Source organism: Zalophus californianus, chromosome 16 (assembly GCF_009762305.2).
Source record: "Zalophus californianus isolate mZalCal1 chromosome 16, mZalCal1.pri.v2, whole genome shotgun sequence".
NCBI classification, from domain to species: domain Eukaryota; kingdom Metazoa; phylum Chordata; class Mammalia; order Carnivora; family Otariidae; genus Zalophus; species Zalophus californianus.
In genome coordinates this window covers 23,481,120-23,504,695 of record NC_045610.1, presented here as the reverse complement: position 1 = coordinate 23,504,695, position 23,576 = coordinate 23,481,120, and the positions used below count along the sequence as shown (strand labels likewise).

The 23,576-nt window shown below is 45.1% G+C and overlaps 2 protein-coding genes across 2 annotated transcripts; one reads left to right on the top strand and one right to left on the bottom strand.

The window, feature by feature from the left end:
* Nucleotides 1-1,072: 1,072 nt before the first annotated feature.
* LOC113908218 (C-C motif chemokine 4) lies at nt 1,073-2,925 on the bottom strand. The gene is made up of 3 exons (XM_027568400.2): nt 2,665-2,925; nt 2,039-2,153; nt 1,073-1,462 (listed from the first exon to the last, which is right to left on the bottom strand). Exons 1-3 carry the CDS (start codon nt 2,738-2,740, stop codon nt 1,375-1,377), a joined length of 279 nt encoding a protein of 92 aa, XP_027424201.1. The 5' UTR covers nt 2,741-2,925; the 3' UTR covers nt 1,073-1,374.
* A 9,893-nt stretch (nt 2,926-12,818) lies between these two features.
* CCL3L3 (C-C motif chemokine ligand 3 like 3) lies at nt 12,819-14,771 on the top strand. Its single transcript, XM_027568399.2, has 3 exons — nt 12,819-13,016; nt 13,743-13,857; nt 14,245-14,771. Exons 1-3 carry the CDS (start codon nt 12,941-12,943, stop codon nt 14,333-14,335), a joined length of 282 nt encoding a protein of 93 aa, XP_027424200.1. The 5' UTR covers nt 12,819-12,940; the 3' UTR covers nt 14,336-14,771.
* Nucleotides 14,772-23,576: the final 8,805 nt, after the last annotated feature.

The window sequence follows — 23,576 nt, the reverse complement described above, 5'->3', positions numbered from 1 at the left end:
CTTGGCTCGCGGGCTCTTCCTCCATCTTCAAAGCCGGCAGCATAGTATCGGCTGTCAGATTGCCTTCTTTTCTCTGTAGCCAAATCTCCCACTGCCCCCTCTTATAAGGATACTTACGACTACATTTAAGGTCCGGTCAGATAATCCAGGAAAATCTCTCCACCTCAAGATCCTTTACTTGATCACATCTGCGAAGTCCTTTTTGCTATACAAGGAAATCTTCACAGCTTCTGGGGATTAGGATGTGGACATCTTGGGGGCCATTATTCTGTCTACCATGGTGATGTATACCTTGTCTCAGGCCCGGGGATTATCCATTTTCTCTCTCAACCCCTCCCCTCAGAATCGAGTATGTGTATCTTTCATCCAAGACCACACCCTACCTTCCACCCTACTTCCAACGCCCCCTCCCTTCACTACTTTAGCCTCTGTGCCTTTAGGACAGTGCCATCCAATGGAACTTTCCACGATGATGGAAATGCTTTATATCTGCACTGTCCAACATGGCGGTCATGAAACACATGTAGCTAATGAGCACTTGAACTGTGACTAGTGCAACTGAGGAAATGAATTGTAAATTTTATTTAATTTTCATTAAATTTAATAAAAATTTAAATAGCCACTTGTGGCTAGTGATTAATATATTGGACAGCCCAGATGTAGGCAGATGAAAAGCAAAAGCCAAGCCTAGTCAGGCTCTGGGATAATGGGGGTGGCTAAGTGCAGGACAAGGGACAGAATTGTCTGTTGGCCCCAGAGAGGGGCCATCAGATAGTGATGATAGGGCCATCCTTTCATGATGCTCCCCCAGCAGACCTACAAGCCTTAGCAAGGCATGTCACATCTCTGCCTCTGTTTCCTCCTCTGTAAAATTGGAGATAACCAGTAGGGACTTTAGAAGGGTGTTAAAATCCCATTGAAAATGTTAAGTGAGATCATGTCTTTAGACATATTAGCCCATAGTAAGCACTCCATAATTGCTCGTTCTTATTGTGTTTGGAAACGGTAGTTTGTCCCAGTCATAATACAAGGCAATCCCCTTCAACCCCAATCAAATTAAAATGCAAAGAAATTGTCTACAACTTTTAAGAAGTTTTATTTTGAAAACATATGGAATCAGTTGCATCATCCATACATCTACAGTAGCAGAGAAACAGTGATGGTCGACTATCCCCATGGGGGACAAGTGTGCTTTGACAAAACAAATAATAGAAATAACTCCAAATACAATAACACAGCACAAAATAAGATTAAATTAAGAGAAGGAATGGGCTACTAAGAAGAGTCACGAGTGTGGAGAAGGTGCGTCTCGTGAGAAGCGTCGGGCTCAGGTGACGTTCCCTGGAGACCTCCTGCACCTGGAGCTGGAGCAGCTCAGTTCAGTTCCAGATCATTCATGTATTCCTGGACCCAGGGCTCACTGGGGTTAGCACACACTTGTCTGCCCCTTTTGGTTTGGAATCTGTGGGACAAGGAATGGACAGATTAGAATCCCATGGAACCTTGCCTGTGGAAGCTATGTATCTTCCTCTGCTTGACCATGGTTCACGTTGGACAGCTCTAATAGATGGGGAAACCCTTCCTGGGCTGGTGCTAGAACAGGACTCCTTATAACATCTACTCTGGATTTAGCTCCACCTCCTGTGTTGCCCAGATTAGGAACAAATGAGTTTTGCAATCAATATGGGTACATCACCCTACTCATTCTCTGTTGCCCCTAGCAATGACGTTTCTGTGTGTGTTTCTAAGCATGGTTTAGGAAATCAGCCCACATCTCCTGTCATCCTTTTTACTTTCCCTGGTTTCCTGGCTTCTGGCTAACTTCCTCTCCCAGAAACCCCCTTCCTCTCCCTTGGATCCTACCCAGCCCCCTCTGGACTCCAGGTGACTTCATGACTTGATCCTCACTGACTTCTGGAAGGGCTTCAGCCCTGAGACTTGCCTCCCTACTGCTTGGTTCCATCTTCCCCCAGAGGGCCCCTTTTCTAATCCTGCCCTCACCCTTGCCTCATAGAGCAGCCCCAGGCTTGATACTCACACCACGGCTGGCTGGGAGCAGAGGCTGCTGGTCTCGAAGTAATCGGTCACAAAGTTGCGAGGGAGCTGCCTCAGGGTGTAAGAAAAGCAGCAGGCGGTGGGAGGGTCTGAGCCCACTGGAAAGAAAGGCAGGGGTGAGATAGAAGCTCTACAACCTGTTAATTTTGGCTTCTAATCATAGATATTCAGTGACCATTTCTGTAGGACGACCAGATCCCAAAATATGGTCCCTTGTATCCAATCCCACTCACCCTAAGTAGGAGTATTATTCTGAATAGAAGACCATAAGAGAAAGCCATGAAAGAATTCTAGAAGATTGGAGCTGGACTGAGTCTCAGGGCATGTGTCTAACTCCCTCCATTTTACAGATGGGGAAACCAAGGCACAGAAAGAGTCAGGAACTGGCTTAAATGAGTCTACTGGTTGCCATTTCTTAAGAAAACAGGAACTTGACTAGTCATTACTGAATGTCTACTAGATTCTACATTTAAGAGCAGGCTACTTGGAAATCTTCCTGTCTCCCTTCTGTCCAATCCCTAGATTCACTGTTAGATCAGCCCCAACTAGAAAAGTCAGCACTGCCTACACCATGACTCTAGAAGTTAGCGGCTGGAAGAGCGGACTTACTTGGTGCTGAGAGCGCCGGGGAGCAGAAGGCAGCCATGAGCACAAGGAGAGGAAGGACAGTCACACACAGCTTCATGGTCTTGGCAGTGGAGAGGCTTTCCTGGAGCTGAGACTGCAGAGCCCAGAAGCTTCAGAACCCGACTGTGTTCTGTGCTGAAACTGATTTGGGAACCCCTCTTTATAGGAACCCTGAGGCCTCGGACAGAGTTGGAGGCACAGGAGGGCAAATGGAATTTCCAGGGTAGAGATGATGTCATGGTGCCAATACGGAAACTAAAGCTAGCTGACAGTGAGAAGCCCTTCACAGCTTCTCTTCCTCAGGGCCATGTCATCACAGAGGAGGGGGGCAGTGGAGAAGTGGGCCGCACCATAGAGGGAAGTGGTACACCAAAGGCAGTGATCAAGACTGTGGAGAGAGTTGCAAACCCAAGAGGAAGGATGAAACATTCACACCTGCCAGAGAGGCTTGTAGATGAGGACTGTGCTGCTCTCGGTGGTTGGCGCCTCCAGAAGCTGGGGGCTTCGCATCAGTCTTTCCAGGGCTGCCTGGCCTTAAGCAGGAAGGGGTGGCCAGGACTCCATGTCCCATTTCTGGGACTCCTTCTGCTGAACTGAGTGACCTTGGTGCCCCGTACATTTTCTTGGACGTAAAGAGAGAGTCCAGCATTGCATGTGCAGAGGACCCAGCAGGGCAGCTCAGGAACATTTACAACTTCTACCTCTTGGAGATTTATGAGGGGCCAGGCACTGGGCAAGCTGCCACATACACATGGCATTGAACCCTACCATACCCCTGAGCAGGACTGGGATTCTTCCCCTGGGGCCATGAGGATCACACAGCAAGATTCACTATCTCCAGGCCACACGGCTGTTAGGTGGCAGTGCCAAGATTTGAACTGAGATTCATCTGATGCTAAAATCTGTTTTTTTTTCCCACCCCATTGCCTCCAGTACAAATAGAGAATGTGACCACAAAGAGAGAAAATGTTGGCCACTAGGGCCAATAACACACACAAAGACCCATCTTATTAGGGCTGAAATCAGGAAAGGAGTTTGGGTCAGTCTGTTCTCAAACAAGAAGGGAACAGAAAAGAAATAAAGATTTCAGTATGTTTACTTGACTCATAATAGAAAAGGAGAAAAAGCTCAGGAAGAATCAAGTTTGGAAGACCCAAATAAAGAATGTTCCTCTAGTGTAAAAATGGGATGGGATATACCTAGCAATGAGCTTATCCACGTTATGGATAAAATGTGTAATCTGAGCACATGGTAGTTGCCCAGCCATCCGTAGGGAATTCCTTGCATTCATGGAAAGCTCTGCCTGGTTGGGAAGCTGCTGTTGACCTGTGGGTGACCACCTGAAGTTTACAAAGACCAGGAATACAGTAGTGCATAGAGTGGGACACGTGGGGCAGTTAGAGTGGTTGGATCAAGATCTCTAGCCACTGTCAGCTCACCCACGCTGACCCATCTGCTCACCCCCAGCCTCACATGGTTACCTGCCTCTGCCCCGAGAAAGAAGAATGAAGAGGAGAAAGGGGAGAGCCAGGCCCCCTGGGTGCTATAGAAATGTGGGCTAGGAGGAATCAGGGCAGCATTTTGGAGTACTTTGGGGCTACTAAATAAAGTTCAATGTTATCCTACCTCGTCACTCCCCAACCACCACCACCTACATACGCACAAACTCTACTTCTCTCCTCCATCCTCTCTTTGTCCTTTTTTTTTTTTTTTTTTTGTGCAAGTCTTGCTTCAAATGTTCCAATCTTTACATGGACCTCTATCTCCAGCTCTAAATTTCTGCAATCCCTTGTATCACATATGCTAGTATCTCTCATGGTCTCTCCTGGTTGAGGAAGTTTCATGTTCATGCATCAAGCACCTTGCTTTAAGGGAAGGAGGATATGTCTTACATTCCCCCAAATCTACGGACTTTGTTATTCATGGCATTTCCATTCAACTCAATTGAGTAATCATCTGCTGTTTGTCAGGGCAGACAGAGCTGAATGAAGCCCCAAATTTGCACTCAAAGAGTTCTTAGTCTAGTGATGGTGTTGACGGTAACAGAAATAACAATGCCATGAGATGGAATAAGATAAGTGTCACATTAGAGGTAGAAACAAAATGTCAGAGAGCCCAAAGGGTGGAGAAGTCCATCTCTTAGCTGTCAATGAATGGTCCCCAGTCAAGTCTAAACTCCACTGTTCACTAATAAGGAACACGTGACATGGAGTCCTCTGTCTAAATGAGTGGGGTGTGCTGATCTTCAAGCTGTGGAGAGATTATGAATGTGTCTGCTCTGGAACAATGGGACAATGATGATAGATAAGAATGGATAATTAGTCTGCATTGAGCCACACAATAAGTTTGACTGTTGACTTTGGCTTCCTAGCCTTGATTTGATCTTTGGCTCATGGAGGTAAAATGTTTTGTTTGTGAAGGTCCCAGCAAAAATGCTGTGTTCACACCAGTGAAATTCCACACCAAAAGTATAAAGGCTTATATCAATATGTTAAGCTGAGTCAGTGGCCTCTGAGATTTATACACTGAGGCTATTTCTAAGTAATAGTCGATAGAGAATGAGAACAAATTCCTTTTGAAGACACAACAAAAAAAAAATCGTTCATCTTTAAAAACCTTCCCCAACCTCTCTTCCAACTGAATTCTGTATCTCCCTCTATGCTCCTACAGCCCCCCCCCCCCCCAGAGCTCCCTCCATCGTATCACCTATAACATATTTGGTTGTCTCTTTCACTAAAAAAGGAGCTCCTTGATGCAGAAACCATATTATGCTTATCTCTGTGTACACAGTAGGTATCTAATAAACACTTGCTTAATAGGTGTGCAGAGGCAGCCCAACTACCAGTTTTAATGGGAGGGGAGGTGACGGGTAACATGGACTCAGGGTGTGAACTCCATTTAGCTAAATGAAGTAAGAATAAACTGATCATTTTGAAAAACTCTATCCAAAATGTGATTCCCCACCCTCGATGACCAATTCTCTTCTTTCTTCTGCCCTCCACCCACATACCCAGTAGTTTTATCATCAAGGATACTATTCTAGACTCAACTCTTTCCAGCTCAGGGTTGTGAGAAGTGGCAGCAAGAGTCAACCATGGTCCCACAGGTCTCTGTGGTCACCTCCTCACTCCTGAGCAGGGAAGCCCGTCACTTCCCCTCACTCGTGGTAACATAGAGGTTTCCCCTTTTATACCCTTGACTAGCACTGTGCTCATAATTCCATTTTGGGCGCTTTCACATCTCTTTTCTCATTTTGTGCTCCCACTTCCCAGGGCTGCAAGCGGGACCACTAGCCACAGCAGTAATAGGACCTTGCAAAGGTCCTGATACTTTTGATTTCCCCCAGCATCTCCTCATCCATGGTTTTATTTGATCCTGATCTGTTTTGCCATTATACAGATTAGGAATACAAACTCAGAGAAGTTCAAAGACTTCATCAAGGTCACACAGGATGTGGGTCAATAACCAAAATCTTCCAACTCCTGGGTCAGAGATAACCAAACTTCCTTTACAGGTGTGACCCTCTGAGATTGCGCATGTAGGAAGTCTCAGAAGGTACCAGACTTTCCAAAGAGAGTACAAAGCTGCGGAGGGGCAGGAAACAGACGTCATCAATCCTGACATTCTGTGAGCCCCTAGAAGGAGAGTACTGAGATGCATGGGCATTGGGGAGACCACTGGGTGTCAGGGCCAAGAGCACTAGCCTCTAGGATGTGGAATGCCCAAAAGTAGAGAAGTCCTTGTGAGCAAATATTGAGATTGGAAAGCCCAAGTAAGCTAGGTGGATGGTCACCTCGCCAAGATAAGAAACCAATACAGATAAATCCTTTGGTCTTGCCAATGTGATAGCCAAGTCACTTGGGGGAAATGGGAGCAGAAACTGGATTATAGATTGAAGAAAAAGTACATCATTATCCAAAGTGTCGGGGTTCAGGATGGAGTCTGTAGGACAGGGATGTGAGTGAAGCAGTTCATCAGAGACAATCACTCCACTCCTCAAGCCAGCAGCCTCACTCTTCTTAAAGAGGAAATGGGTCTTCATCACTCACCACAGCCTGCTCTTTGCGGTCAAGGGTGGAGGTCAGTGACTTTAGGGATGTTAAATTCCTGAGAGAAGGTTAAAGCCTCACCAGTGTTTGGAAAACTTTCAGTATTCTTTAGGAAGCATCTTTCTGCCTTCCAACAGTGCTTTTTAGTGCTTTTATACCTGTTTCAAGCTCTTTCCTGTTTGGTCACAGAGAATATCCAACAAGAGAAGAAAAATAATTCAATAAAACTTTATTGAGTGTCTACTATATTCTGGGCACTGTTTCAGGCATTGGGGATACCTGCTTTGGAAGGTGGTGGTGAAATGTCAAAAAAAGTAATGCCTGAGTTCTGGGTTTGTTTTTTTTTTTTTCATAGAAAATAGACATCACCACTCTACAAAAATTAGAAAACATAGGAAAGCATAAATAAGAAAATAAAAATGACCCAGGTTTCTGTACGTGGTTTTGTATTTTACTATTGTCACTTACTCTTCTTTCTTGAACTAGTATATCTTATTTTTGTTACTTTATATTCTTTCATGTCATTCAAAACATAGAAGTTACTCGAAATTAGCATGCATGGTATTTCATTGCATGGATATACCAAAATTTTGTTAAAAATTTTATCATTAACCATTCTGTTGCTGAGGTCAGCCCATTTGAGTTGTTCTAACTTTTCTCTATTATAAATTTAGCTGAGATCTGAAGAATGATTAGCCAGGTGAAGAGTATAGGGCTGGGATTAATCAGGCAAAGAACAAGAGACCTGTGCTTTTTTTAATACACGAAATAGATTAACTGGAATATTTCAGTAATAATGACAATAGTAACTAACACTAACATAGCTCTTACAGGAGCCAGTAATATCCAAAGCCTTTCATAGATGCTAATGTATTTTATCCTCCTGGGGGTGTTCTGAGGCAGATACTATTATCCCCTTTCACACACAAGGAAACTGAAGCACAGAGAGGTAAGTAACCTACAGAAGAACACACAGCTATTACATGTTAGATTTGGAAATGACATCAAGGAGGTCTGGCTCCAGAGCACAAGTAAATCAGAAAAGGGAAATGTGCTTACTACAAATTTATGTTAAAAAAAGCTTAAAAACCAAAGTTCTGTTATTATGATGTAAAATGTCTTTCAGTTTTGCATTCTGCATGTCTTTTTTTTTTTTTAAGATTTTATTTATTTATTTGAGAGAGAGAGAGCACAAGAGGGGGAAGCGGGAGAGGGAGGAGCAGACTCCCCACTGAGCAGGGAGCCTGATGCAGAACTCGATCCCAGGACTCCAGGATCATGACCTGAGCCGAAGGCAGGCGCTTAACCAACTGAGCCACCCAGGCGCCCAGCATTCTGCATGTCTTTGAACAGTAGAATCCATGGGTTTCCCTTTTCCTTAGAAAATGAAGGGAATTAATTAAAGAGTGGCTTTCCTTATTGGTCCTAAATCTCCACAGGTATCATGGGACGTACCTGTGCTTATAGGAATTCACTCTGCCCTGTGATCTCCAGGAAGGATGAGCTGACACCTCATTCATAGAAAGCAGAGGAGACGCCTGCACTTTCAAGGAATTACATGTCGTTCAGAGGGCTGAGTCTAAGTTTCCAGGAAGTCTGAAAGTGGCAAGAAACAGACCAAGGAGGGAGCCGGGAGTCAGGTCACAGAGGGGAAGCTTCCATTTCATGCTGGAAACCATGCAGGGTATTTGAAATATTTTAAACAGAGAGAGAGAGAGAGAGAGAGAGAGAGACTGATTTGAGCTTTAGCAAAATCACTTCGGTTGCCATGCGATGCGGCAGATTGAAGAGAGCAAAACTGGAAGGAAAAACAGTTGACAGGACACTCTTCTACAGCCGTCCTGGCAAGAAATGATGAGGGCCTGACCTAAGACCGTGGCAGTGGGAACAGTGAGAAGTAGATATACTTCATTTCAAATATACAATAGATGCAGATGAGGGGGAGGGAGGAGTCAAGGGTGATTCCCAGATTTCTGGCTTGGAAGCTTCATAGGTGGGGATGCTTTTTATTGAGCGGAGAACATAGAAGGGGGAGCAGGGGCAAAGGGATGGATCTAATCCAATACCAAAGGTATTCCCTAATGTATTACACATTTAATATGTCCAGAGGAGAATGACAAGAAGAATCCAAGATCGCAAAGGGCCTGGCTGTAGGAAGAAGGGGCTGCATCAGTGAGACATTGTCTCTCTAGGATGCTAGAAAGGGGCCTCCGGGATACAGTTTCTGCCTACCTGAAAGATGGGACCATGCCTGAAAAAAGGGTCTTGGGTCAAACAGGTTGTCATTACCAGCGAGCCTGTCCATGGAGCCCCTGCTGCTGAAGGGAGTGAGCTAGGACCGATGATGCCCCGGGAAGCAGAGCCACAGAGCCAGAAACTGGGAGGAAACCAATCCAGCAGGCCTAGAGCATGGGAAGCAGTGAGGAGGTGAGCAGCGCAGGACAAGGCAGTGATGTTGCAGAACATGAATTGTTCAGCCAAAATTCCCTGCACTCATCACTAGGATGCTCTATTGGGCTGGGGTGGGACCTCAAAGAGGCTGGAATGAGCCAGGAAGCGAGGACACAAATTAAGCCCCTCCAAACTGAAAGATCCACCATGCAGTCTGTTAGCTACTTTCTGTCATCACCATCCAAGAGGTTTTGGGTGCTCCACCAAAGATCAAGACCTCGACACCAGCATCTTTCTGATTCTTTCCTTCCTGTTAGTATGTCAACTCCATAGTGAGACTTTGGGCATAACACACACTGTTAGTCAAGTCAGTGATTTATTCATTCATTCCTTCACCAAGTATTTATTAAGTTCAACTATGTGTCAGGCATTAGGGTTATCATTGGAGATAACCTGCCAAATAACAGACAGTGAAACATAAAACGACATCTGTGTGATCCCGGGAAAGTCACTTTTCCTGGGAACATCAATTTACCACCTAGGAAATTTCTAAGACCCACTCAACCAACTCAACCATCTGAAGGCCCCCTTATGTTATTCATTCAACATACACACATTAAGCACATACTTTGTATACAAGTATGTTATTTTCCGATCCAGTAAAAGCACATATGACAAAGGGCTATTTTCTGATTTGGGGGTTGACATGGAAAGACTTACAAATATATAAGCACTAAGATAAAATTTTATATTCAGTAAAGCACCTTTAATAAAAAGAACAAAAATATAAGGAATAGATACGACATCAGACAATTCATCATGTTACAGTCATCATGTGCTAGCGTTTGGTTTAAATTAACCAATAACACATGATATGAATTTGATTTAAAATTATCAGGACATGGTCTAAATTTTTGGAGAGAAAATTGCATAAGTGACTAATTACAACGCAATGTGGCCGGTACTGTAATTATAGAGATGGATAGGAAGGTCCAATATCAGGAAAGGGGTTGACTCAGCAGTTTCCAGTTCCTTCTTCTGGCCCTCCCAACTCATAGCATCCAACTCTCAAAAACTGAATCACAAGTTTGAAGGGGGTTCCCCAAGAAGTGAATGAGAGAGTGCAGTTCAGGGTGTCAGCTGCAGGCTGGGGAAGAGGGGGCGGGCAGAGGAGGCACTCTATGTGATCTAGAGTTTCCACTGAAACAAGTGATAGACTCCTTTTTTGGAGTTAACAGTAACAAGGCAAGACACTTAGATGCTGAAGCCTCAGCGTAACCTGCCATTGTCCTTGATCTTGCCTTTGCCTCTCTCAGGACCAGCATTAGCAATCCTGTGATTAGCAATCCTTCCTAGAAATGCATTTTCTAGGCTACAGGGTATAAATAATTTTAGGTTCCTGACATATTAACACCCACATCGAATGTATCTTTCAGATCCTCATCTAGTGTTAACCCAGAGCCTCTAGTCACCCGGTGACTGTCTGACGACAGGAAGAACAATGGAACTGTGATCTCATGTAAAGAGAGATGTAAAGAGAGCCCATGTGGTTGTTTTGTTTGTTTGTTTCGCCAAGATTTTATGTATTTGTTTGTCAGAGAGAGAGCACAAGCAGGGGGAGCTGCAGGCAGAGGGTGAAGCAGGCTCCCCTCTGAACAGGGATCCTGATGAGGGGGGCTCCATCCCAGGACCCTGGGATCATGACCTGAGCTGAAGGCAGACGCTTAAGCCACTGAGCCACCCAGGCATGCTGAGAGCCCATGCGTTTTAGGCAGGAACCCTACAGACATAGGAAGGACAGAATTCCTAAGGTGTGACCTCACTTTGCTCAAGTCTTATTTCCACCATTGTTCTAGCCCCTTCTGGTTTGGCCCCAGTTTAGCTTCCTCATCCCTGTTTGCTCCACCACAGTGCAGCTACATTGAATTACTCGCTCCTCCCTCTGAACTGGCAAGTCCACACCCGTGACTGCACCAGCTGGGACCTCTACTGCCAACCCCCGCCCCCCGCCATTTATATGTGTTCGAATCCCGTGTACCTTTCAAGACCCAAGAAAAGTTCCATCCCTTCCGTGAAGCCTTCCCCAGATCCTCCTGAGGCAGGTCATTTCTGCCTCCTCCTGGTGCCGTGAGCCTCCATTAATTTTTCTCCTAGGAACCTTGGGGACTTTCTGCTAAGTTCTGTGGTTACCTGTTTATATACTCTACCTGCCCCTATCAGACTGAGAGCATCTGGAGGACAAAGGCCAAGTGTGATTAGGTTTATTAGTTATGTGATAATAAAATAATAAAAGATAGAAGAGAAGAAATATGTAAATCTGGCTAAAAGGAGACCCTTTCACACCACTGAAATTATGAATTGAAAAGAACAAGAAAACGGCTTTGAATTTGTCACTATTTATGTAAATATCACACAGGTTCCTTAAAAGAGTTCAGAGAAATGGAAATCAAAGCTTCATGTTAACAAAGGCCATTGGACAGAACTTTTAGCATATCAAAAATTTCTTTCAAACTAGACAATTGATAACAACTACTTTCCAAATGGTGATGTTGTAAATGTTTTAAAACAAATGTGTTCATAAATTGGTAGGCTGACCAGGAAGGTAATACATTCTCACTTAAGAAAAAAAATTGAGAAAAAGGGGAAAACAAAAAAATTAATCACCCAAAGACCATAGACACAAATGCAGCTACTATTGATGCTTTGGGACATTTATTCCCAGTGCTTTTTATTTCTCCGTGCCTAGTGTTTGCATATATATATCCCATATATATATATATATATATATGGTTATAATATTTGCCATACATGTGTGGATACATATACATACATATATTTGTATAATTCTTCATCTTGTACAATTTTTCATCTTACCTTTTTATAACTGATGTTATGATATATTTATGCTATTTCACTTCATTCAGTCTAACGAATGAAGTGAACAATCTAGCATTTCCTTTATCCTTCCCTAATAGAGGAGAATTTAGGTTTTCTTATTTTAGAATCGTAAATGATGCTGAGTCAGATATCTTTATATTTAAAGATGCCTCCGTGTTTGGGTTTGTTTCTTTTGAACGTCTTCCTAGAAAAGTTTCTTTAGAACTTCTTCCTAGAAAAAATATAAATATTTTTAGGCTCCTGACATATTAAGACCCACATCGAATGTATCTTTCAGATCCTCATCTAGTGTTAACCCAGAGCCTCTAGTCACCCGGTGACTGTCTGACGACAGGAAGAACAATGGAACTGTGATCTCATGCTTCCAAGTCCCCCAGCGAGAATTCACCAGTTCAGTTCCTCGCGTCCAAGGCAGGTGTGCGGCACCCTCTGCATCACGCCATCTACCCCGTCCGCATGGCTGGAACAGCTCAGGAAGCACAGAAGTCGCAGCTCTGTGGGAAGGACAGGGCTGGCAAGTTCATGTATACATCAGTTCTTATGGGAAGAGCCTGGCTAAGAATAGACTTGTGTCAACACATACCCCTCTCCTCCTGCTCACGGGGGAAACCATTTCCTCACAAGAAACCAGAACAAGTCATGAGTTTCGGGCTGAAACTTAGAGCTCAGAGAAGCTATTCTTGGATATCCTGAACCCTTTGTGGTCCCCTAGGACCCCGAGTTGTGCAACACTCAGCGTGATGACACCACTGTGCTTAAAAATTTCCCTCCACACCCCCTTTCCATTTCCCTTTCCACCCGGGCTGCCTATAAAGAGCAGGGGAGATCTGTTCGCCCTCCAGAAGGACGCAGGCAGCAGTGAGAGCCCAGGCCCACCTCTGCGGACAAACGAGCCCACACGCCGTGCACTGCTCAGCATCATGAAGGTCCCCGGGGCTGCCCTCGCCGTCCTCCTCTGCGCCATGGCCCTCTGCAGCCAGGTCTTCTCTGCACCATGTGAGTCTCTGTTGTCGCCACAGCTGTCCCCACTCCCTGTCCTCTGCAGTCTGTGGACCACACCTATTTCTGTCTTGTGGCCTTGGGAGCCCCCAAGAGAAAATGGGGTGCTTCTCAAAGGGCTCGAAAACATCATGGCTTTTCTCTTCAAGACTCCTACTTTGGTCTTTATAAAGGAGTCTTCGCTATCCCTGTCCCCAGATCTGAGAGCCAGGGGGAGGTAGGGGAGTTGGAGTTCCATTTTACAGATGGCAAAATAGAGACCCTAAGCAAATGAGTTTGCAAGAGGCAGGATCCAAGCCTGGTGACTTCCCGATGGGGTCATTCTCCCCCTCACTCACCCGAGGTCCCCCCAGCACTCTGTGCCTTGGATGTCGTCAGAGAGATGTCCAAGGTTTCTCTTTTGCTGGGGTATGACTTCTTGAACCACGCAAATTTTCCAGAGAGAGGTAAGAGCAGTCTGCTTGGATGTTTGGATCATATCAAGAAAGACAGCCCACCACAAAGAGTCAAGGAGAAAGAAGGACACAGACAAAAGCCAGAACAGAGACAGGCATATTTCTAGGCAAAGACGCCCAGGGCCTTCCAGTGACCCTGTCCCCCAGCCCGCACCCGGAGCAAAGCTGTTTTCCTCCGAGGCTTCCTCACCCTCCCAGGGATCCAATCTCAGATCTCACTTTTCCTTCTGAACTGTGACTCGGGCTCATTCTCGCTCTTCCTCCACAGTTGGTGCTGACACCCCAACAGCCTGCTGCTTCTCCTATGTCTCCAAGCAGATTACACGCAAGTTCATAGTCGACTACTTTGAGACCAGCAGCCAGTGCTCCAAGCCTGGTGTGATGTAAGTGCCAGTCTTCTTGCCCACCTCTGGGGGAGACAGGGAGGGTCTGGAGCGGGGGCATAGAGTGGCCAGGGGCACCATCCTGGAACGGCACAGCCCTCCGTCTCTGAGGTCTAACCTGACCTGGCTGGGGGCTTGCAAAGTCAGGAAGGATTGGCCCAGCGCAGAGGGAAGGGAGGGAGAAAGGAGGTGGCAGCAGGATCCCCTCGGGCGGGGCGGGAGAGGGGGGCCTGAGCCAGTGAGAGCCGTTCTCTAGACTGAGATGGGCAGAGGGTCCCTGAGAACGTGCTCATGCCCTCAGCTGCCCAGGACAGAGAGTGGGGTGCGTGGGTCCAGAATTCTCTTGCTGGATCCCTCAGTATATAATTTTTCCACCCCTCTCGGCAGCTTCCAGACCAGAAAAGGCCGCCAGGCCTGTGCCAACCCCAGTGAGGCCTGGGTCCAGGAGTACGTGACCGACCTGGAGCTGAACGCCTGAGTGGCCTGGAGGCTTTGAGAACCCAGTGACCTCAGTGGGCTGCCTGGGGAGCAGAGGTCCCAGCCTTGGAAACACCTCTGCAACCTCCACAGCTACCTCTCCTGCGTGCGGGTTGTTGCCAAACAGCCACACTCTGGGACTCTAACTTAAATTCCAACTTATTTATGCTATTTAATTTTTCTTATTTATTTTCAATGTCATGTTCTGGGACCGTTCGCTCCGAGAGACCCCAAAATACCTTCCTCACCACCCTCCCCTTCTCCCTTCACTTGCACTGTGATTGATGACAATTGCGTGACCTAGTTTATTTAGTCTTAGTTTATTCTAAGCAGAAGTGGCACCCGAGCTACCAGACTGACATATGTGTATCGGATGTTTCTGTTCAGTGCCGTGTCCAGCCCCGAGAAATAATAAAGATGGTCTTTTCAAAAGGGAACTGGCTTTGAGTTTGGTTTTGTTTGTCCAGAAAGTCAGAATCGCTGGCCGAAAGGACTAATGGGCAAAAAATAGGCAGATGTGAAATGGAGGGAAATTCGGATTTCTGGATCACTGAAATTATGAATGTTTCATAAATCAAATCATAATATACATGCTGTAGGAAAATTCACTATGCCAATGGATATTTAAGAAGAGTATTCATAGTGCATATTTACCATAAATCATGATTTCTTAATAACAATCACTAAGATACTCGAGACCTACTCCAGGTTGAGTGCTTTTTAAGCAGGGTCCTTTGATCCTCACAATGAAACAGTACAGTTTAAATACTATTAATATCCTCATGTGATACAAGAGTAAACTTTAACCGGGCTCAGAGAGGTTAAGCAACTTGGCCAAGAGCACACAGCAAGTACATGGTACGGCTGAGTTGCAAAACTAGACTTTGATATAACTACAGACTCACTCATAAACACTAGCAAAGTTATGTCCCAAAACACCATCCAGCTGTCCCCAAATCACAAGCCAGGATTGTTTAAGACATTCACATCAGAGGGGCACCTGGGTGGCTCAGTCGGTTAAGCATCTGCCTTCGGCTCAGGTCATGATCTCAGGGTCCTGGGATCGAGCCCCATGTTAGGCTCCCCACTCATTGGGGAGTCTGCTTCCTCTCCCTCTGCCCCTGCCCCTGCTCCCTCTTGCTCACTGTCTCTCAAATAAATAAAATCATTAAAAAAAAGACACTCATATCAGAATCTTCAGGTGTGGACCTGGGAATTGATACCTCTACCAACCTCATCAGGTGTTCCCCATGCACGTTAACAGCTGAGAACCATGGAAATACTACAATTCTCCACTCCCCTCCAAATTCAGTGTTTTTCTGCATAGAGTAACAGGGATATTGTACCATATTTCTGTAGAATCCGTGCTCCACAAAGTAAATGACTAATGTTAGAGGAGGAAAAGACAACCAGCTCACGTGTGGAGCATGTAGGTTTATACTATCAGCCTGTTTCTAGGTTAACAGTGAAAGCTGAGCTACTTAATAAATGGGTTGCTAAGTCATAGTTTTAACTATAAGAAATGTACACTGAGCCAGAGCCCTTTCTGCAGAAGAGAAATTCAAAAGACTCATGCAAAACCAAACATGTATTCATTTTTGTGATCCATGATTATTTCGTTTAGTGTAAAATAATCTAATTTTTGTATCCAAAATCGGTTTAGAATTGTAGTGATAAAACTCTTTAGAGTACAATTAAAGTGCTACTATGAAGCAAACATTAAAAGGTACATAGTATTTGACCTAGATAGCACTGGCCCTGATTTCATGTCTAGGAATGCATTTTGTAGCAACACTACTAAAGGACAGGAATATGTAGGCACAAGGACATTCTTTGCAGCACGGCTTGTAAACAGCAAACTAATAGAAACAACCATCAGCAAAGGATTAAGTCAGTAGAGGATTGAGATCCCCATCAGTGGAAAATTCTGCAATCAGTAAAAAGAATAACATATCTATGGAAATTATGCATCCTATCATGTGCAAAAGGTGTATGTGCTTACATCTAATATAAGCATATCTACTCGACATGCATGCTACAGAACTGTATATATAGAATAATGTTACTTTTGTTTTATTGTTTAAAGCCATATATACATATATATTTATGAGGGCAAATATTTGGCAAGATACATGTCAAGTAGCTAACTGTGGTTTCTTAGAGGAAATGAAGATTATTATTTTTTAGTAATGGATACTTCTATTTATTTCCTGTAGTTCTCTTTTGTTTTTCAACGAGGACACATTGCTTACCTCGCCTTTCTTATTTGACCCTATCCTTTGATTGGTGATACTTCATCCATTGGAATAACTCTCTGGTGATTCTGAGTTGACACAGAAGATAGAGCTCATCATGGCCAGTCATAACAATCTTGATGCCATCGTGGCTTTTATATAGGGAGGGCAATGAGACAAACAAGTCATTTGCCCAAGACTTTCATATCTCACACACACGCACACACACACACACACACACACACACACAGCTCCTCTCAGGCAACATTTTACAATCCCCTTCCACTATGAGGAGCCCCATTCCCCTAACACCATTACCACTCACACCCATGATAAGTGTGTAGGTACTATCAGAAGAATGAGGGGCGCCTGGGTGGTTCAGTCATTAAGCATCTGCCTTTGGCTCAAGTCATGATCCCAGGGTCCTGGGATCGAGCCCTGAATCGGGCTCCCTGCTCGGCGGGAAGCCGGCTTCTCCCTCTCCCACTTCCCCCCTGCTTGTGTTCCCTCTCTCGCTGTCTCTCTCTCTCTGTCAAATAAATAATAAAATAAAAAATCTTTAACAAAAAAAAAAAGGAGAATGAGAGGAACAGCCCTTGTCCCCAAAGAAGCAGTGAAATTGTCACCATTTCTTCTCTATTGGTGTCCAGCATCTTGAGACAATGAAAATCTGCTTATTTACACTGAATGATTTCTCAAGGTCCAGCGACCCAAAGCCAAAGGAGAAGCTTAACCAGGTTCAGCTTTCCCTAAACACAAGCATTGTCAACAGCATAAATAGAACGAGGACCCCTGCGCTGGAAAAGAGAGCATGGAAATAGCATTGCTAGCCAGCTTATGGGGCACTACAGAGTCCGAGACGTGGCTGAGATCCTTGGTCAGGCTCTCTGGTCGACCTCCCTGGCGAATGTCCTCCCTGGACTCGTCTGAGATATGCACGGGGGAGGAGCCCTTCTCTGGGGGCTGCCTACTCCTGTCCGTGTGAACTAAGAGCCCGAGCTTTGCCTTAGGTGTTGAGCAATCAGCGGTCATTTCTGGATGGTCTTACGGTTTCTTTGGCAATGCAACACCCTTCTCACGATAGGAGGTTTATGATCTCTCTGCTTCTGAGCAATTCCATGGGTTATCTAAAAGCAGAGAGCAGAGAGCTGGTCCAGTCGTATATTTTGCACGTTAACTGGGGGGGTGAGAATGTGAGCTCCACAGCACAGGCCTCGGTCCTGCAGCCACCCCTCCACCTCTACCTCCCAGCTGGCTGATGACAGACCTCTGCCTCCACATCGCCCCCGCAGAGGTGGGGCAATGTGGGGAAGTGATGAATAACTGATCCTCGCCCCAAGCCACGTCCTCCCTGCACCCTCACACAGAGCTGACTGTCCTCGTTAAGTAAGAGAGATAAACATTTCATAGCAGAAGGTGGGGAGTGGGGGGTGAGGAGTGCAGTTAGACCCCAGCTTCCTCTCCTGTGCATTTTCTCACCTCCCTGCCTCTGCTTCCACTAACTTTAGCTTCAAGTAGAAAATTCTGCATTTACAGCCCTTAGAGACTCCAGAGGTCTGGCTCTCAGTTGGCAGGTTGGAAAATGCTTTCTTAGCAAAGATGAATTGTTTCCTTTTCCGATTTCAGGTAAGGCTGTTTCCAAGTTTCCGATTTCAGGTAAGGCTAAACTCTCCTAGAGGATCTCACTGATGAATGCAAGAAGTAGCTATTATATTCCAATATTTAGACTCTTCCCTACCAAATTCCTCAATGTTGCAGACTTAGTACTTGGCACAGGGCCTTTAGCACCAAGAGACGATAGGGCTCAGTTCAACCAGCAGCAATACCACCTAAGGGTGGTTCTCAAATGCGGTGTGCTGAGACAACAGCATGAATATCACCTGGGAACATATTAAAAATGCAAATCCTAAGCACCCCCTTCTCCTCCCTTTAGGGGGTGGAGCGCAGCCATCTGTTTTCACAAGGCTCCAGGTAATTCTGATGTTTAAATATCACTTCTATTTAATGAGGTCGTTGGCAAATTTCCTCCTACTTCTTCAGGTCAGACGATCCCATGCTTCAGTCGGGGGCTGTTACTGTTCACAGACCCTCTATCTCTGCCCAGACACAGGTCTCTGCATTTCTCAGGATGCTGGTAGTTTGGAGGGGGAGAAAGCAAACAAACCAACCTAACTCAAAGAGGCCTAAATAAATGAGCCTTGTGGCCCCAAGACTGAAGGGTGCTGGCTCCAGGCAAGGAGCCCATGGTAGACCCCACATCCTGTTTTCTTCCCTGACCTCCGTCCATGTCAGAGTCCTGGGATGGCTGCTGGTACCTTCCAGAGTCACATGAATCCTTGCTCATTGTCTGCAGTGCAGAGAGCCTGTGTCCCCATTGAAGAAAATCTCTAGGTTCTTTTGGATTTGACTGACCCTTAAGTCAGAAACCCAATTTCTAACCAATCACTGTGGCTATGGAGATGCGTTCCATGGATTTGCTTAAGCCAATCAAGGCACATACCTGGATCTGTGAAGTGGATGAATGTCACATAATCTTAAAGCCTGAGAATTATGGGGAAGAGAGGCTTCCCAAGGGAAATGTGGGTTTCTGGTATCAGGAGCAATGTTGGTCAGCAAAAACACGTTCACTATAATATGTCCTTTTGCAGCGGACTTTTTTCCTACTATCCGAAAGGCACTAACTCCTTTTCCTACTATCAGAAAGGCACTAACTCTCTCTCTGAGTTAGAAACTGTTAGTCTTCCATCTTCCTGAATTACTTTATTTTTAAGAACATGCTGACTTGTATACTTCCTGTTGCCTTATAAATGACTATTCCTCAAATCTGAGGCTAAAGAGACATGAAGCTCTTCATGTGCCAAAACAACCACCCAAAACTAAGGCTGCATATCCACCCCAGGACATACTAAGAGGGGTAGAACTAGTCCTACCACGAGCACCGCTGACCCTGAAGCAGAAGACTGGGAACGAGAAAATGAACAAACTCCCAGAATAATGAGCCAACATTACTGACCTTGCCCGTAGTGAAGAGAAGAGGAGAGTCCTTTAATATTGGACGAACAAAGGGGTAGATGACAGGGGACACCTCATACTTACTTCTATTCCCCTTCCTTTCTGGGAATAGCATTTGCGAAAAAAAAAAATATGTGAAATTGACCACATTCCAACACACTGAGTGGGTCCTGATTAAGATAAAGCAATTTGCATTTTGTTTTTTTTAACTTACCATAACATAAGCATTTCCCATGACATTGCATTATTTGTAAAGCTTTCCTAACAGCAAATCGAGTGAAGATACCATAACTTTTTTCATTATTTTCATACTATATGTTATTTAAATGGGTCCAAGTTTAAATTGCTATCAATACGCTGGAGACCAAATGTTCTAATGTATAAATATTTTTTCCATATTTGAATTCATCTACATAGGAAATAGATTCCTAGTCATGGATTATCAAGGTCAAAGTCAAAGGTCACTTTAAGATTCCTTAGGTGCATTAGTGCCCATATCCAACACATCTTTAGGCTGTCTGCCTTGTACGTTTTGAGCCCTTGATGAATCTCTCTAGAATGAGCGGTGTCTGAAAGGTTGCCTGCATGTTCAATCACTCCTGAAGCCCAGGCTTTGCTAATACAGCTCTGTCCACTTGGGTGCGACTTAAACTGGGTGTGCTGGTCAGGACTCATGGCATCATTGCATGTCATGTCTATTAGTGAGAACAGCTATGGAATCACACAGAAGTTTCTGCTCTGCTAGGGGAAACTGTGACTACAGAGCTCTAATGAGAAGGACCCAGCTACGTGTGGTCCCAGGATGACACCAACATCTCACCTTCTCTCACTGTGGAAACCACTTCCCCATAAACAGCCCTAGTCAATTGAGCACTTGAACCATTCTTGCAGATACCCTGTGCCTTGTGGTTACCCAAGACCCCTCTTGTATTTACAAGTCAACAAGGTGCCACTGTGCTTAAAAACTTCCTCTCTCATCACCCTAAGTTTCCATCTCCCCAAGGTCCAGAACCTACCTGAAAAAGAATAGGGGACCCCAGAAGAAGGCTGGCAATGGTGAGTCTCATTCTGGCCCACAATCTTTGGGCCCCGAATATCCTCCTCACCATGGCTCTCTGTTCCCAGGCTGCCTTTCATGAATCTCCTGCTACCATTTCCTGTTGTTCTCCTGCTCTCTGTGGGGTCAGACCACAACGCCAAAGTCCTATGGGTACCCAAATGAAATAGAGAGCTTCCCAAGGGGTTTTCAAAATGCCCTGCACTACCTGTTAAGGCAGCTATTCTTTCCAAAGGAGTTTTAGCATTCTGGTCTATGTACCTGGAGGGTAGGATGGGGACTTGTCTTATTTTGGGAAGGGGGACACTGAGTAGGTTTTCAACAGGGGGCAGAATCCAGCTTCACTTGCTTCCCAGTGATCAACTGAGTAACAAACTCATCCCAGTGCCACCTTATAGGTGATTTACAGAGATGGTCTCTTGCTGGAAAAATCTCTTCTTTTCCCCCAATAGAACTGGAACAAGCACGAGACTGTTCCATTAGCTGCATTTCCTGCAGAGGGGAAATAGAGACCAAACTTAAGTCTAGAGCAAGAACATGAGATAGAGGAAGTGGTCCATCCAAGATGGCGCCATAGGAAAATCCTGAACTCCCCTCCTCCCACAGATACATGGAGTCTACAGCTAGATGGGGGACAATTTCTTCTGAAAAAGACCAGAAAACTAGCTGAGCAGCCACTTCACATGAGCAAGTGAGAAAAGAGCCCCATGGAAGTGGGTTGGAGAGACTGAGGGGCAGCCTCACAATAACTCCCTGCATCCCCCTCTCACCCCCACACTGCAATGCTCAGTGAGGAGCTTCTCCCTGAGGAGCCAAGGGACCCTAACCCATATCACGCACGCCCCACTCCCCACTCCCCACCCTCCGTTAAGAACTGCACCTGAGAGACAAGCCCCAAACACTTGGCTTTGAAAACCAATGGGGCTCGAGTCCCGGAGACCCAAAGCACTGAGCGAACTGGGAAACCTGATGAAGCGCCCAGATTGCAGGGCCTCTCGGGATTCTCTCCCAGATGGAGGACCATTTTTGTGCTCTCCCTCTGCCTCGCTCCACAGCAGCAGTACCTCCAGGAGGGGAGCTTTTTCACATGTCTGGTGCCCCTGTTTTTGTGGTGCATTTCTGGGTCCAGTCTCCAGTTACAGGTCCAGTCTCTGTAAGATCAGAGACTAGTAATCAGGGAGAGCAGCCTACCACCCCAGGGCACTGCACAAACAGTGGCTGACACGCACCCCCTCTCTCCGCGGAATGCCTGTTTCCTGGCCCTGGCTTCCCGCCAGCCTGAACCTAGGGGCTGACTGAGATCTTCTCCCTCGGGACACTGACAGGTCTTGGCACACCCTCAACAACCAGGAGCTATCAAAAATAAAACAGGCTGCTTGGACAATCACCACGGTTCAAGAGATAGGGAGAGCTGGGATGAAGTTGAACTCTAAGGTTTTCCCTCAAAACTGAGAGAGGTAGCTGTTTCATCCAAAATGTAGAAACATGGAGTCAAGCAAAGTAAGGAGACAGAGGAACATGCCCAAAACAAAAGAACAAGATAAAAGCTCAGAAAAAACTAAGAGCTAGAAGATTCTTACTATTGAACAATGCTATCTCCATCTTCTTCCTTCTGACTTTCTCATTGGGCAGAAGGAAGAAACCAATTCTATCTGTGGGCAGATGGGGGAGCAGGGACCTGAGCCCAGGGAATGTTCCTTCAACTCCTGAAGCTACCTGTGCTATGTGCCCGTTGTCAAGCAACTACACTCTGGGCCTCTTTTGGATGTAAATTTAAACTTACTTAGACTCCTATTTGTAATGTATTTCCATGCATTCTTGACTGCCTGCAGGGAGAGATCCTACAACACTCTCTTCACCATGCCCCAGCGCCCCTCCAATCACACAGTGGTTGACACATACTCAAGTGTGTAGGTGAGGGCTTATGTTTAGCATTTTCTAGGGGAAATTATTTCAAAACCATCAACCAACAAATATGTGTAGAATGCTATTTACCACTTCTGTGTTCAGAGGCATGAAATAATGGAATTTCTCAAAAGCAAACCCATCTTTTGGGTGCTTCTAAGGGTTTTGTTTTGTGATGAAGTCAGGATCTCCAGTTGGAAAAATGATGGGGGCGGGCAAAGAGTAAGAAAACCTGAAGAGAAGTCAGCAGAAAGGAAATGACAGTAATACCTGTATCTACACATTCCCGAGAGTTAAAAAAACAAAACATTAGTTTAGAAAACAATGATGATAAAGTATTATGTACCTAGCATATAATAATGTATATGCACGAGGTATATTCATTCTTCATATATATTCATGCGTTTATTTTTCTTGTGAATCAAACTTTCCTAAAAATTATGCATTGTCCTTTTAAGCCTAACAACTTCACCAAGGTTTCCATTTGACAGAAGAGGAAATGTTGGCTCAAAGAGGTAAAACAACTTGCCCATGATCAGGCAGCTAATAAATAATATAACGAAGATGCAAGCCTATGCCTATGTGTCTCAGAGCATCCCAGAACCATCAGGGATGATTGTTTAAAATGCTGGCAATAGAATTTCTTGGGTCTGGATCTGGAGACCCAGACTTTTGCCAAACCCTCAAGTGATTTACATGCAGACGGAAGACCAATAAGGTCTTTGTCAATAAGGTGACTTTGTCAATAAGGATTTACCACTCGTTTCTTAATAAGGTGCATATAGCAATAGACATGTTACCTGGATATTAGTTTCCTAGAATCTGTGCTCCACGGAAGCCATGGCTAACATTAGAGAGGGAAAAAATAATCAGCCAATATTTGCAACAAGACTTCTACCATGAATGCCAAGTTATTTATCAGACCAATTACTGAGATCAGGGTTAGCAAGCTATAGTTCTCAGAGTAAATCCATTATGATGCAGTCTCTGTAAATAAAGTTTTATTCTATTACATAGTGTCCGCTGCTTTCCTA

What these genes read in the sequence shown, in the direction of transcription:
- LOC113908218 (XM_027568400.2), bottom strand. Translation starts at nt 2,740, where the DNA reads ATGAAGCTGTGTGTGACTGTCCTTCCTCTCCTTGTGCTCATGGCTGCC. An exon ending in CCCGGCGCTCTCAGCACCAA is followed by an intron (nt 2,154 to 2,664) that starts GTAAGTCCGCTC and finishes CTTTCTTTCCAG; the next exon opens with TGGGCTCAGACCCTCCCACC. An exon ending in TGCTCCCAGCCAGCCGTGGT is followed by an intron (nt 1,463 to 2,038) that starts GTGAGTATCAAG and finishes CTTGTCCCACAG; the next exon opens with ATTCCAAACCAAAAGGGGCA.
- CCL3L3 (XM_027568399.2), top strand. Translation starts at nt 12,941, where the DNA reads ATGAAGGTCCCCGGGGCTGCCCTCGCCGTCCTCCTCTGCGCCATGGCC. An exon ending in CCAGGTCTTCTCTGCACCAT is followed by an intron (nt 13,017 to 13,742) that starts GTGAGTCTCTGT and finishes CTTCCTCCACAG; the next exon opens with TTGGTGCTGACACCCCAACA. An exon ending in TGCTCCAAGCCTGGTGTGAT is followed by an intron (nt 13,858 to 14,244) that starts GTAAGTGCCAGT and finishes CCCTCTCGGCAG; the next exon opens with CTTCCAGACCAGAAAAGGCC.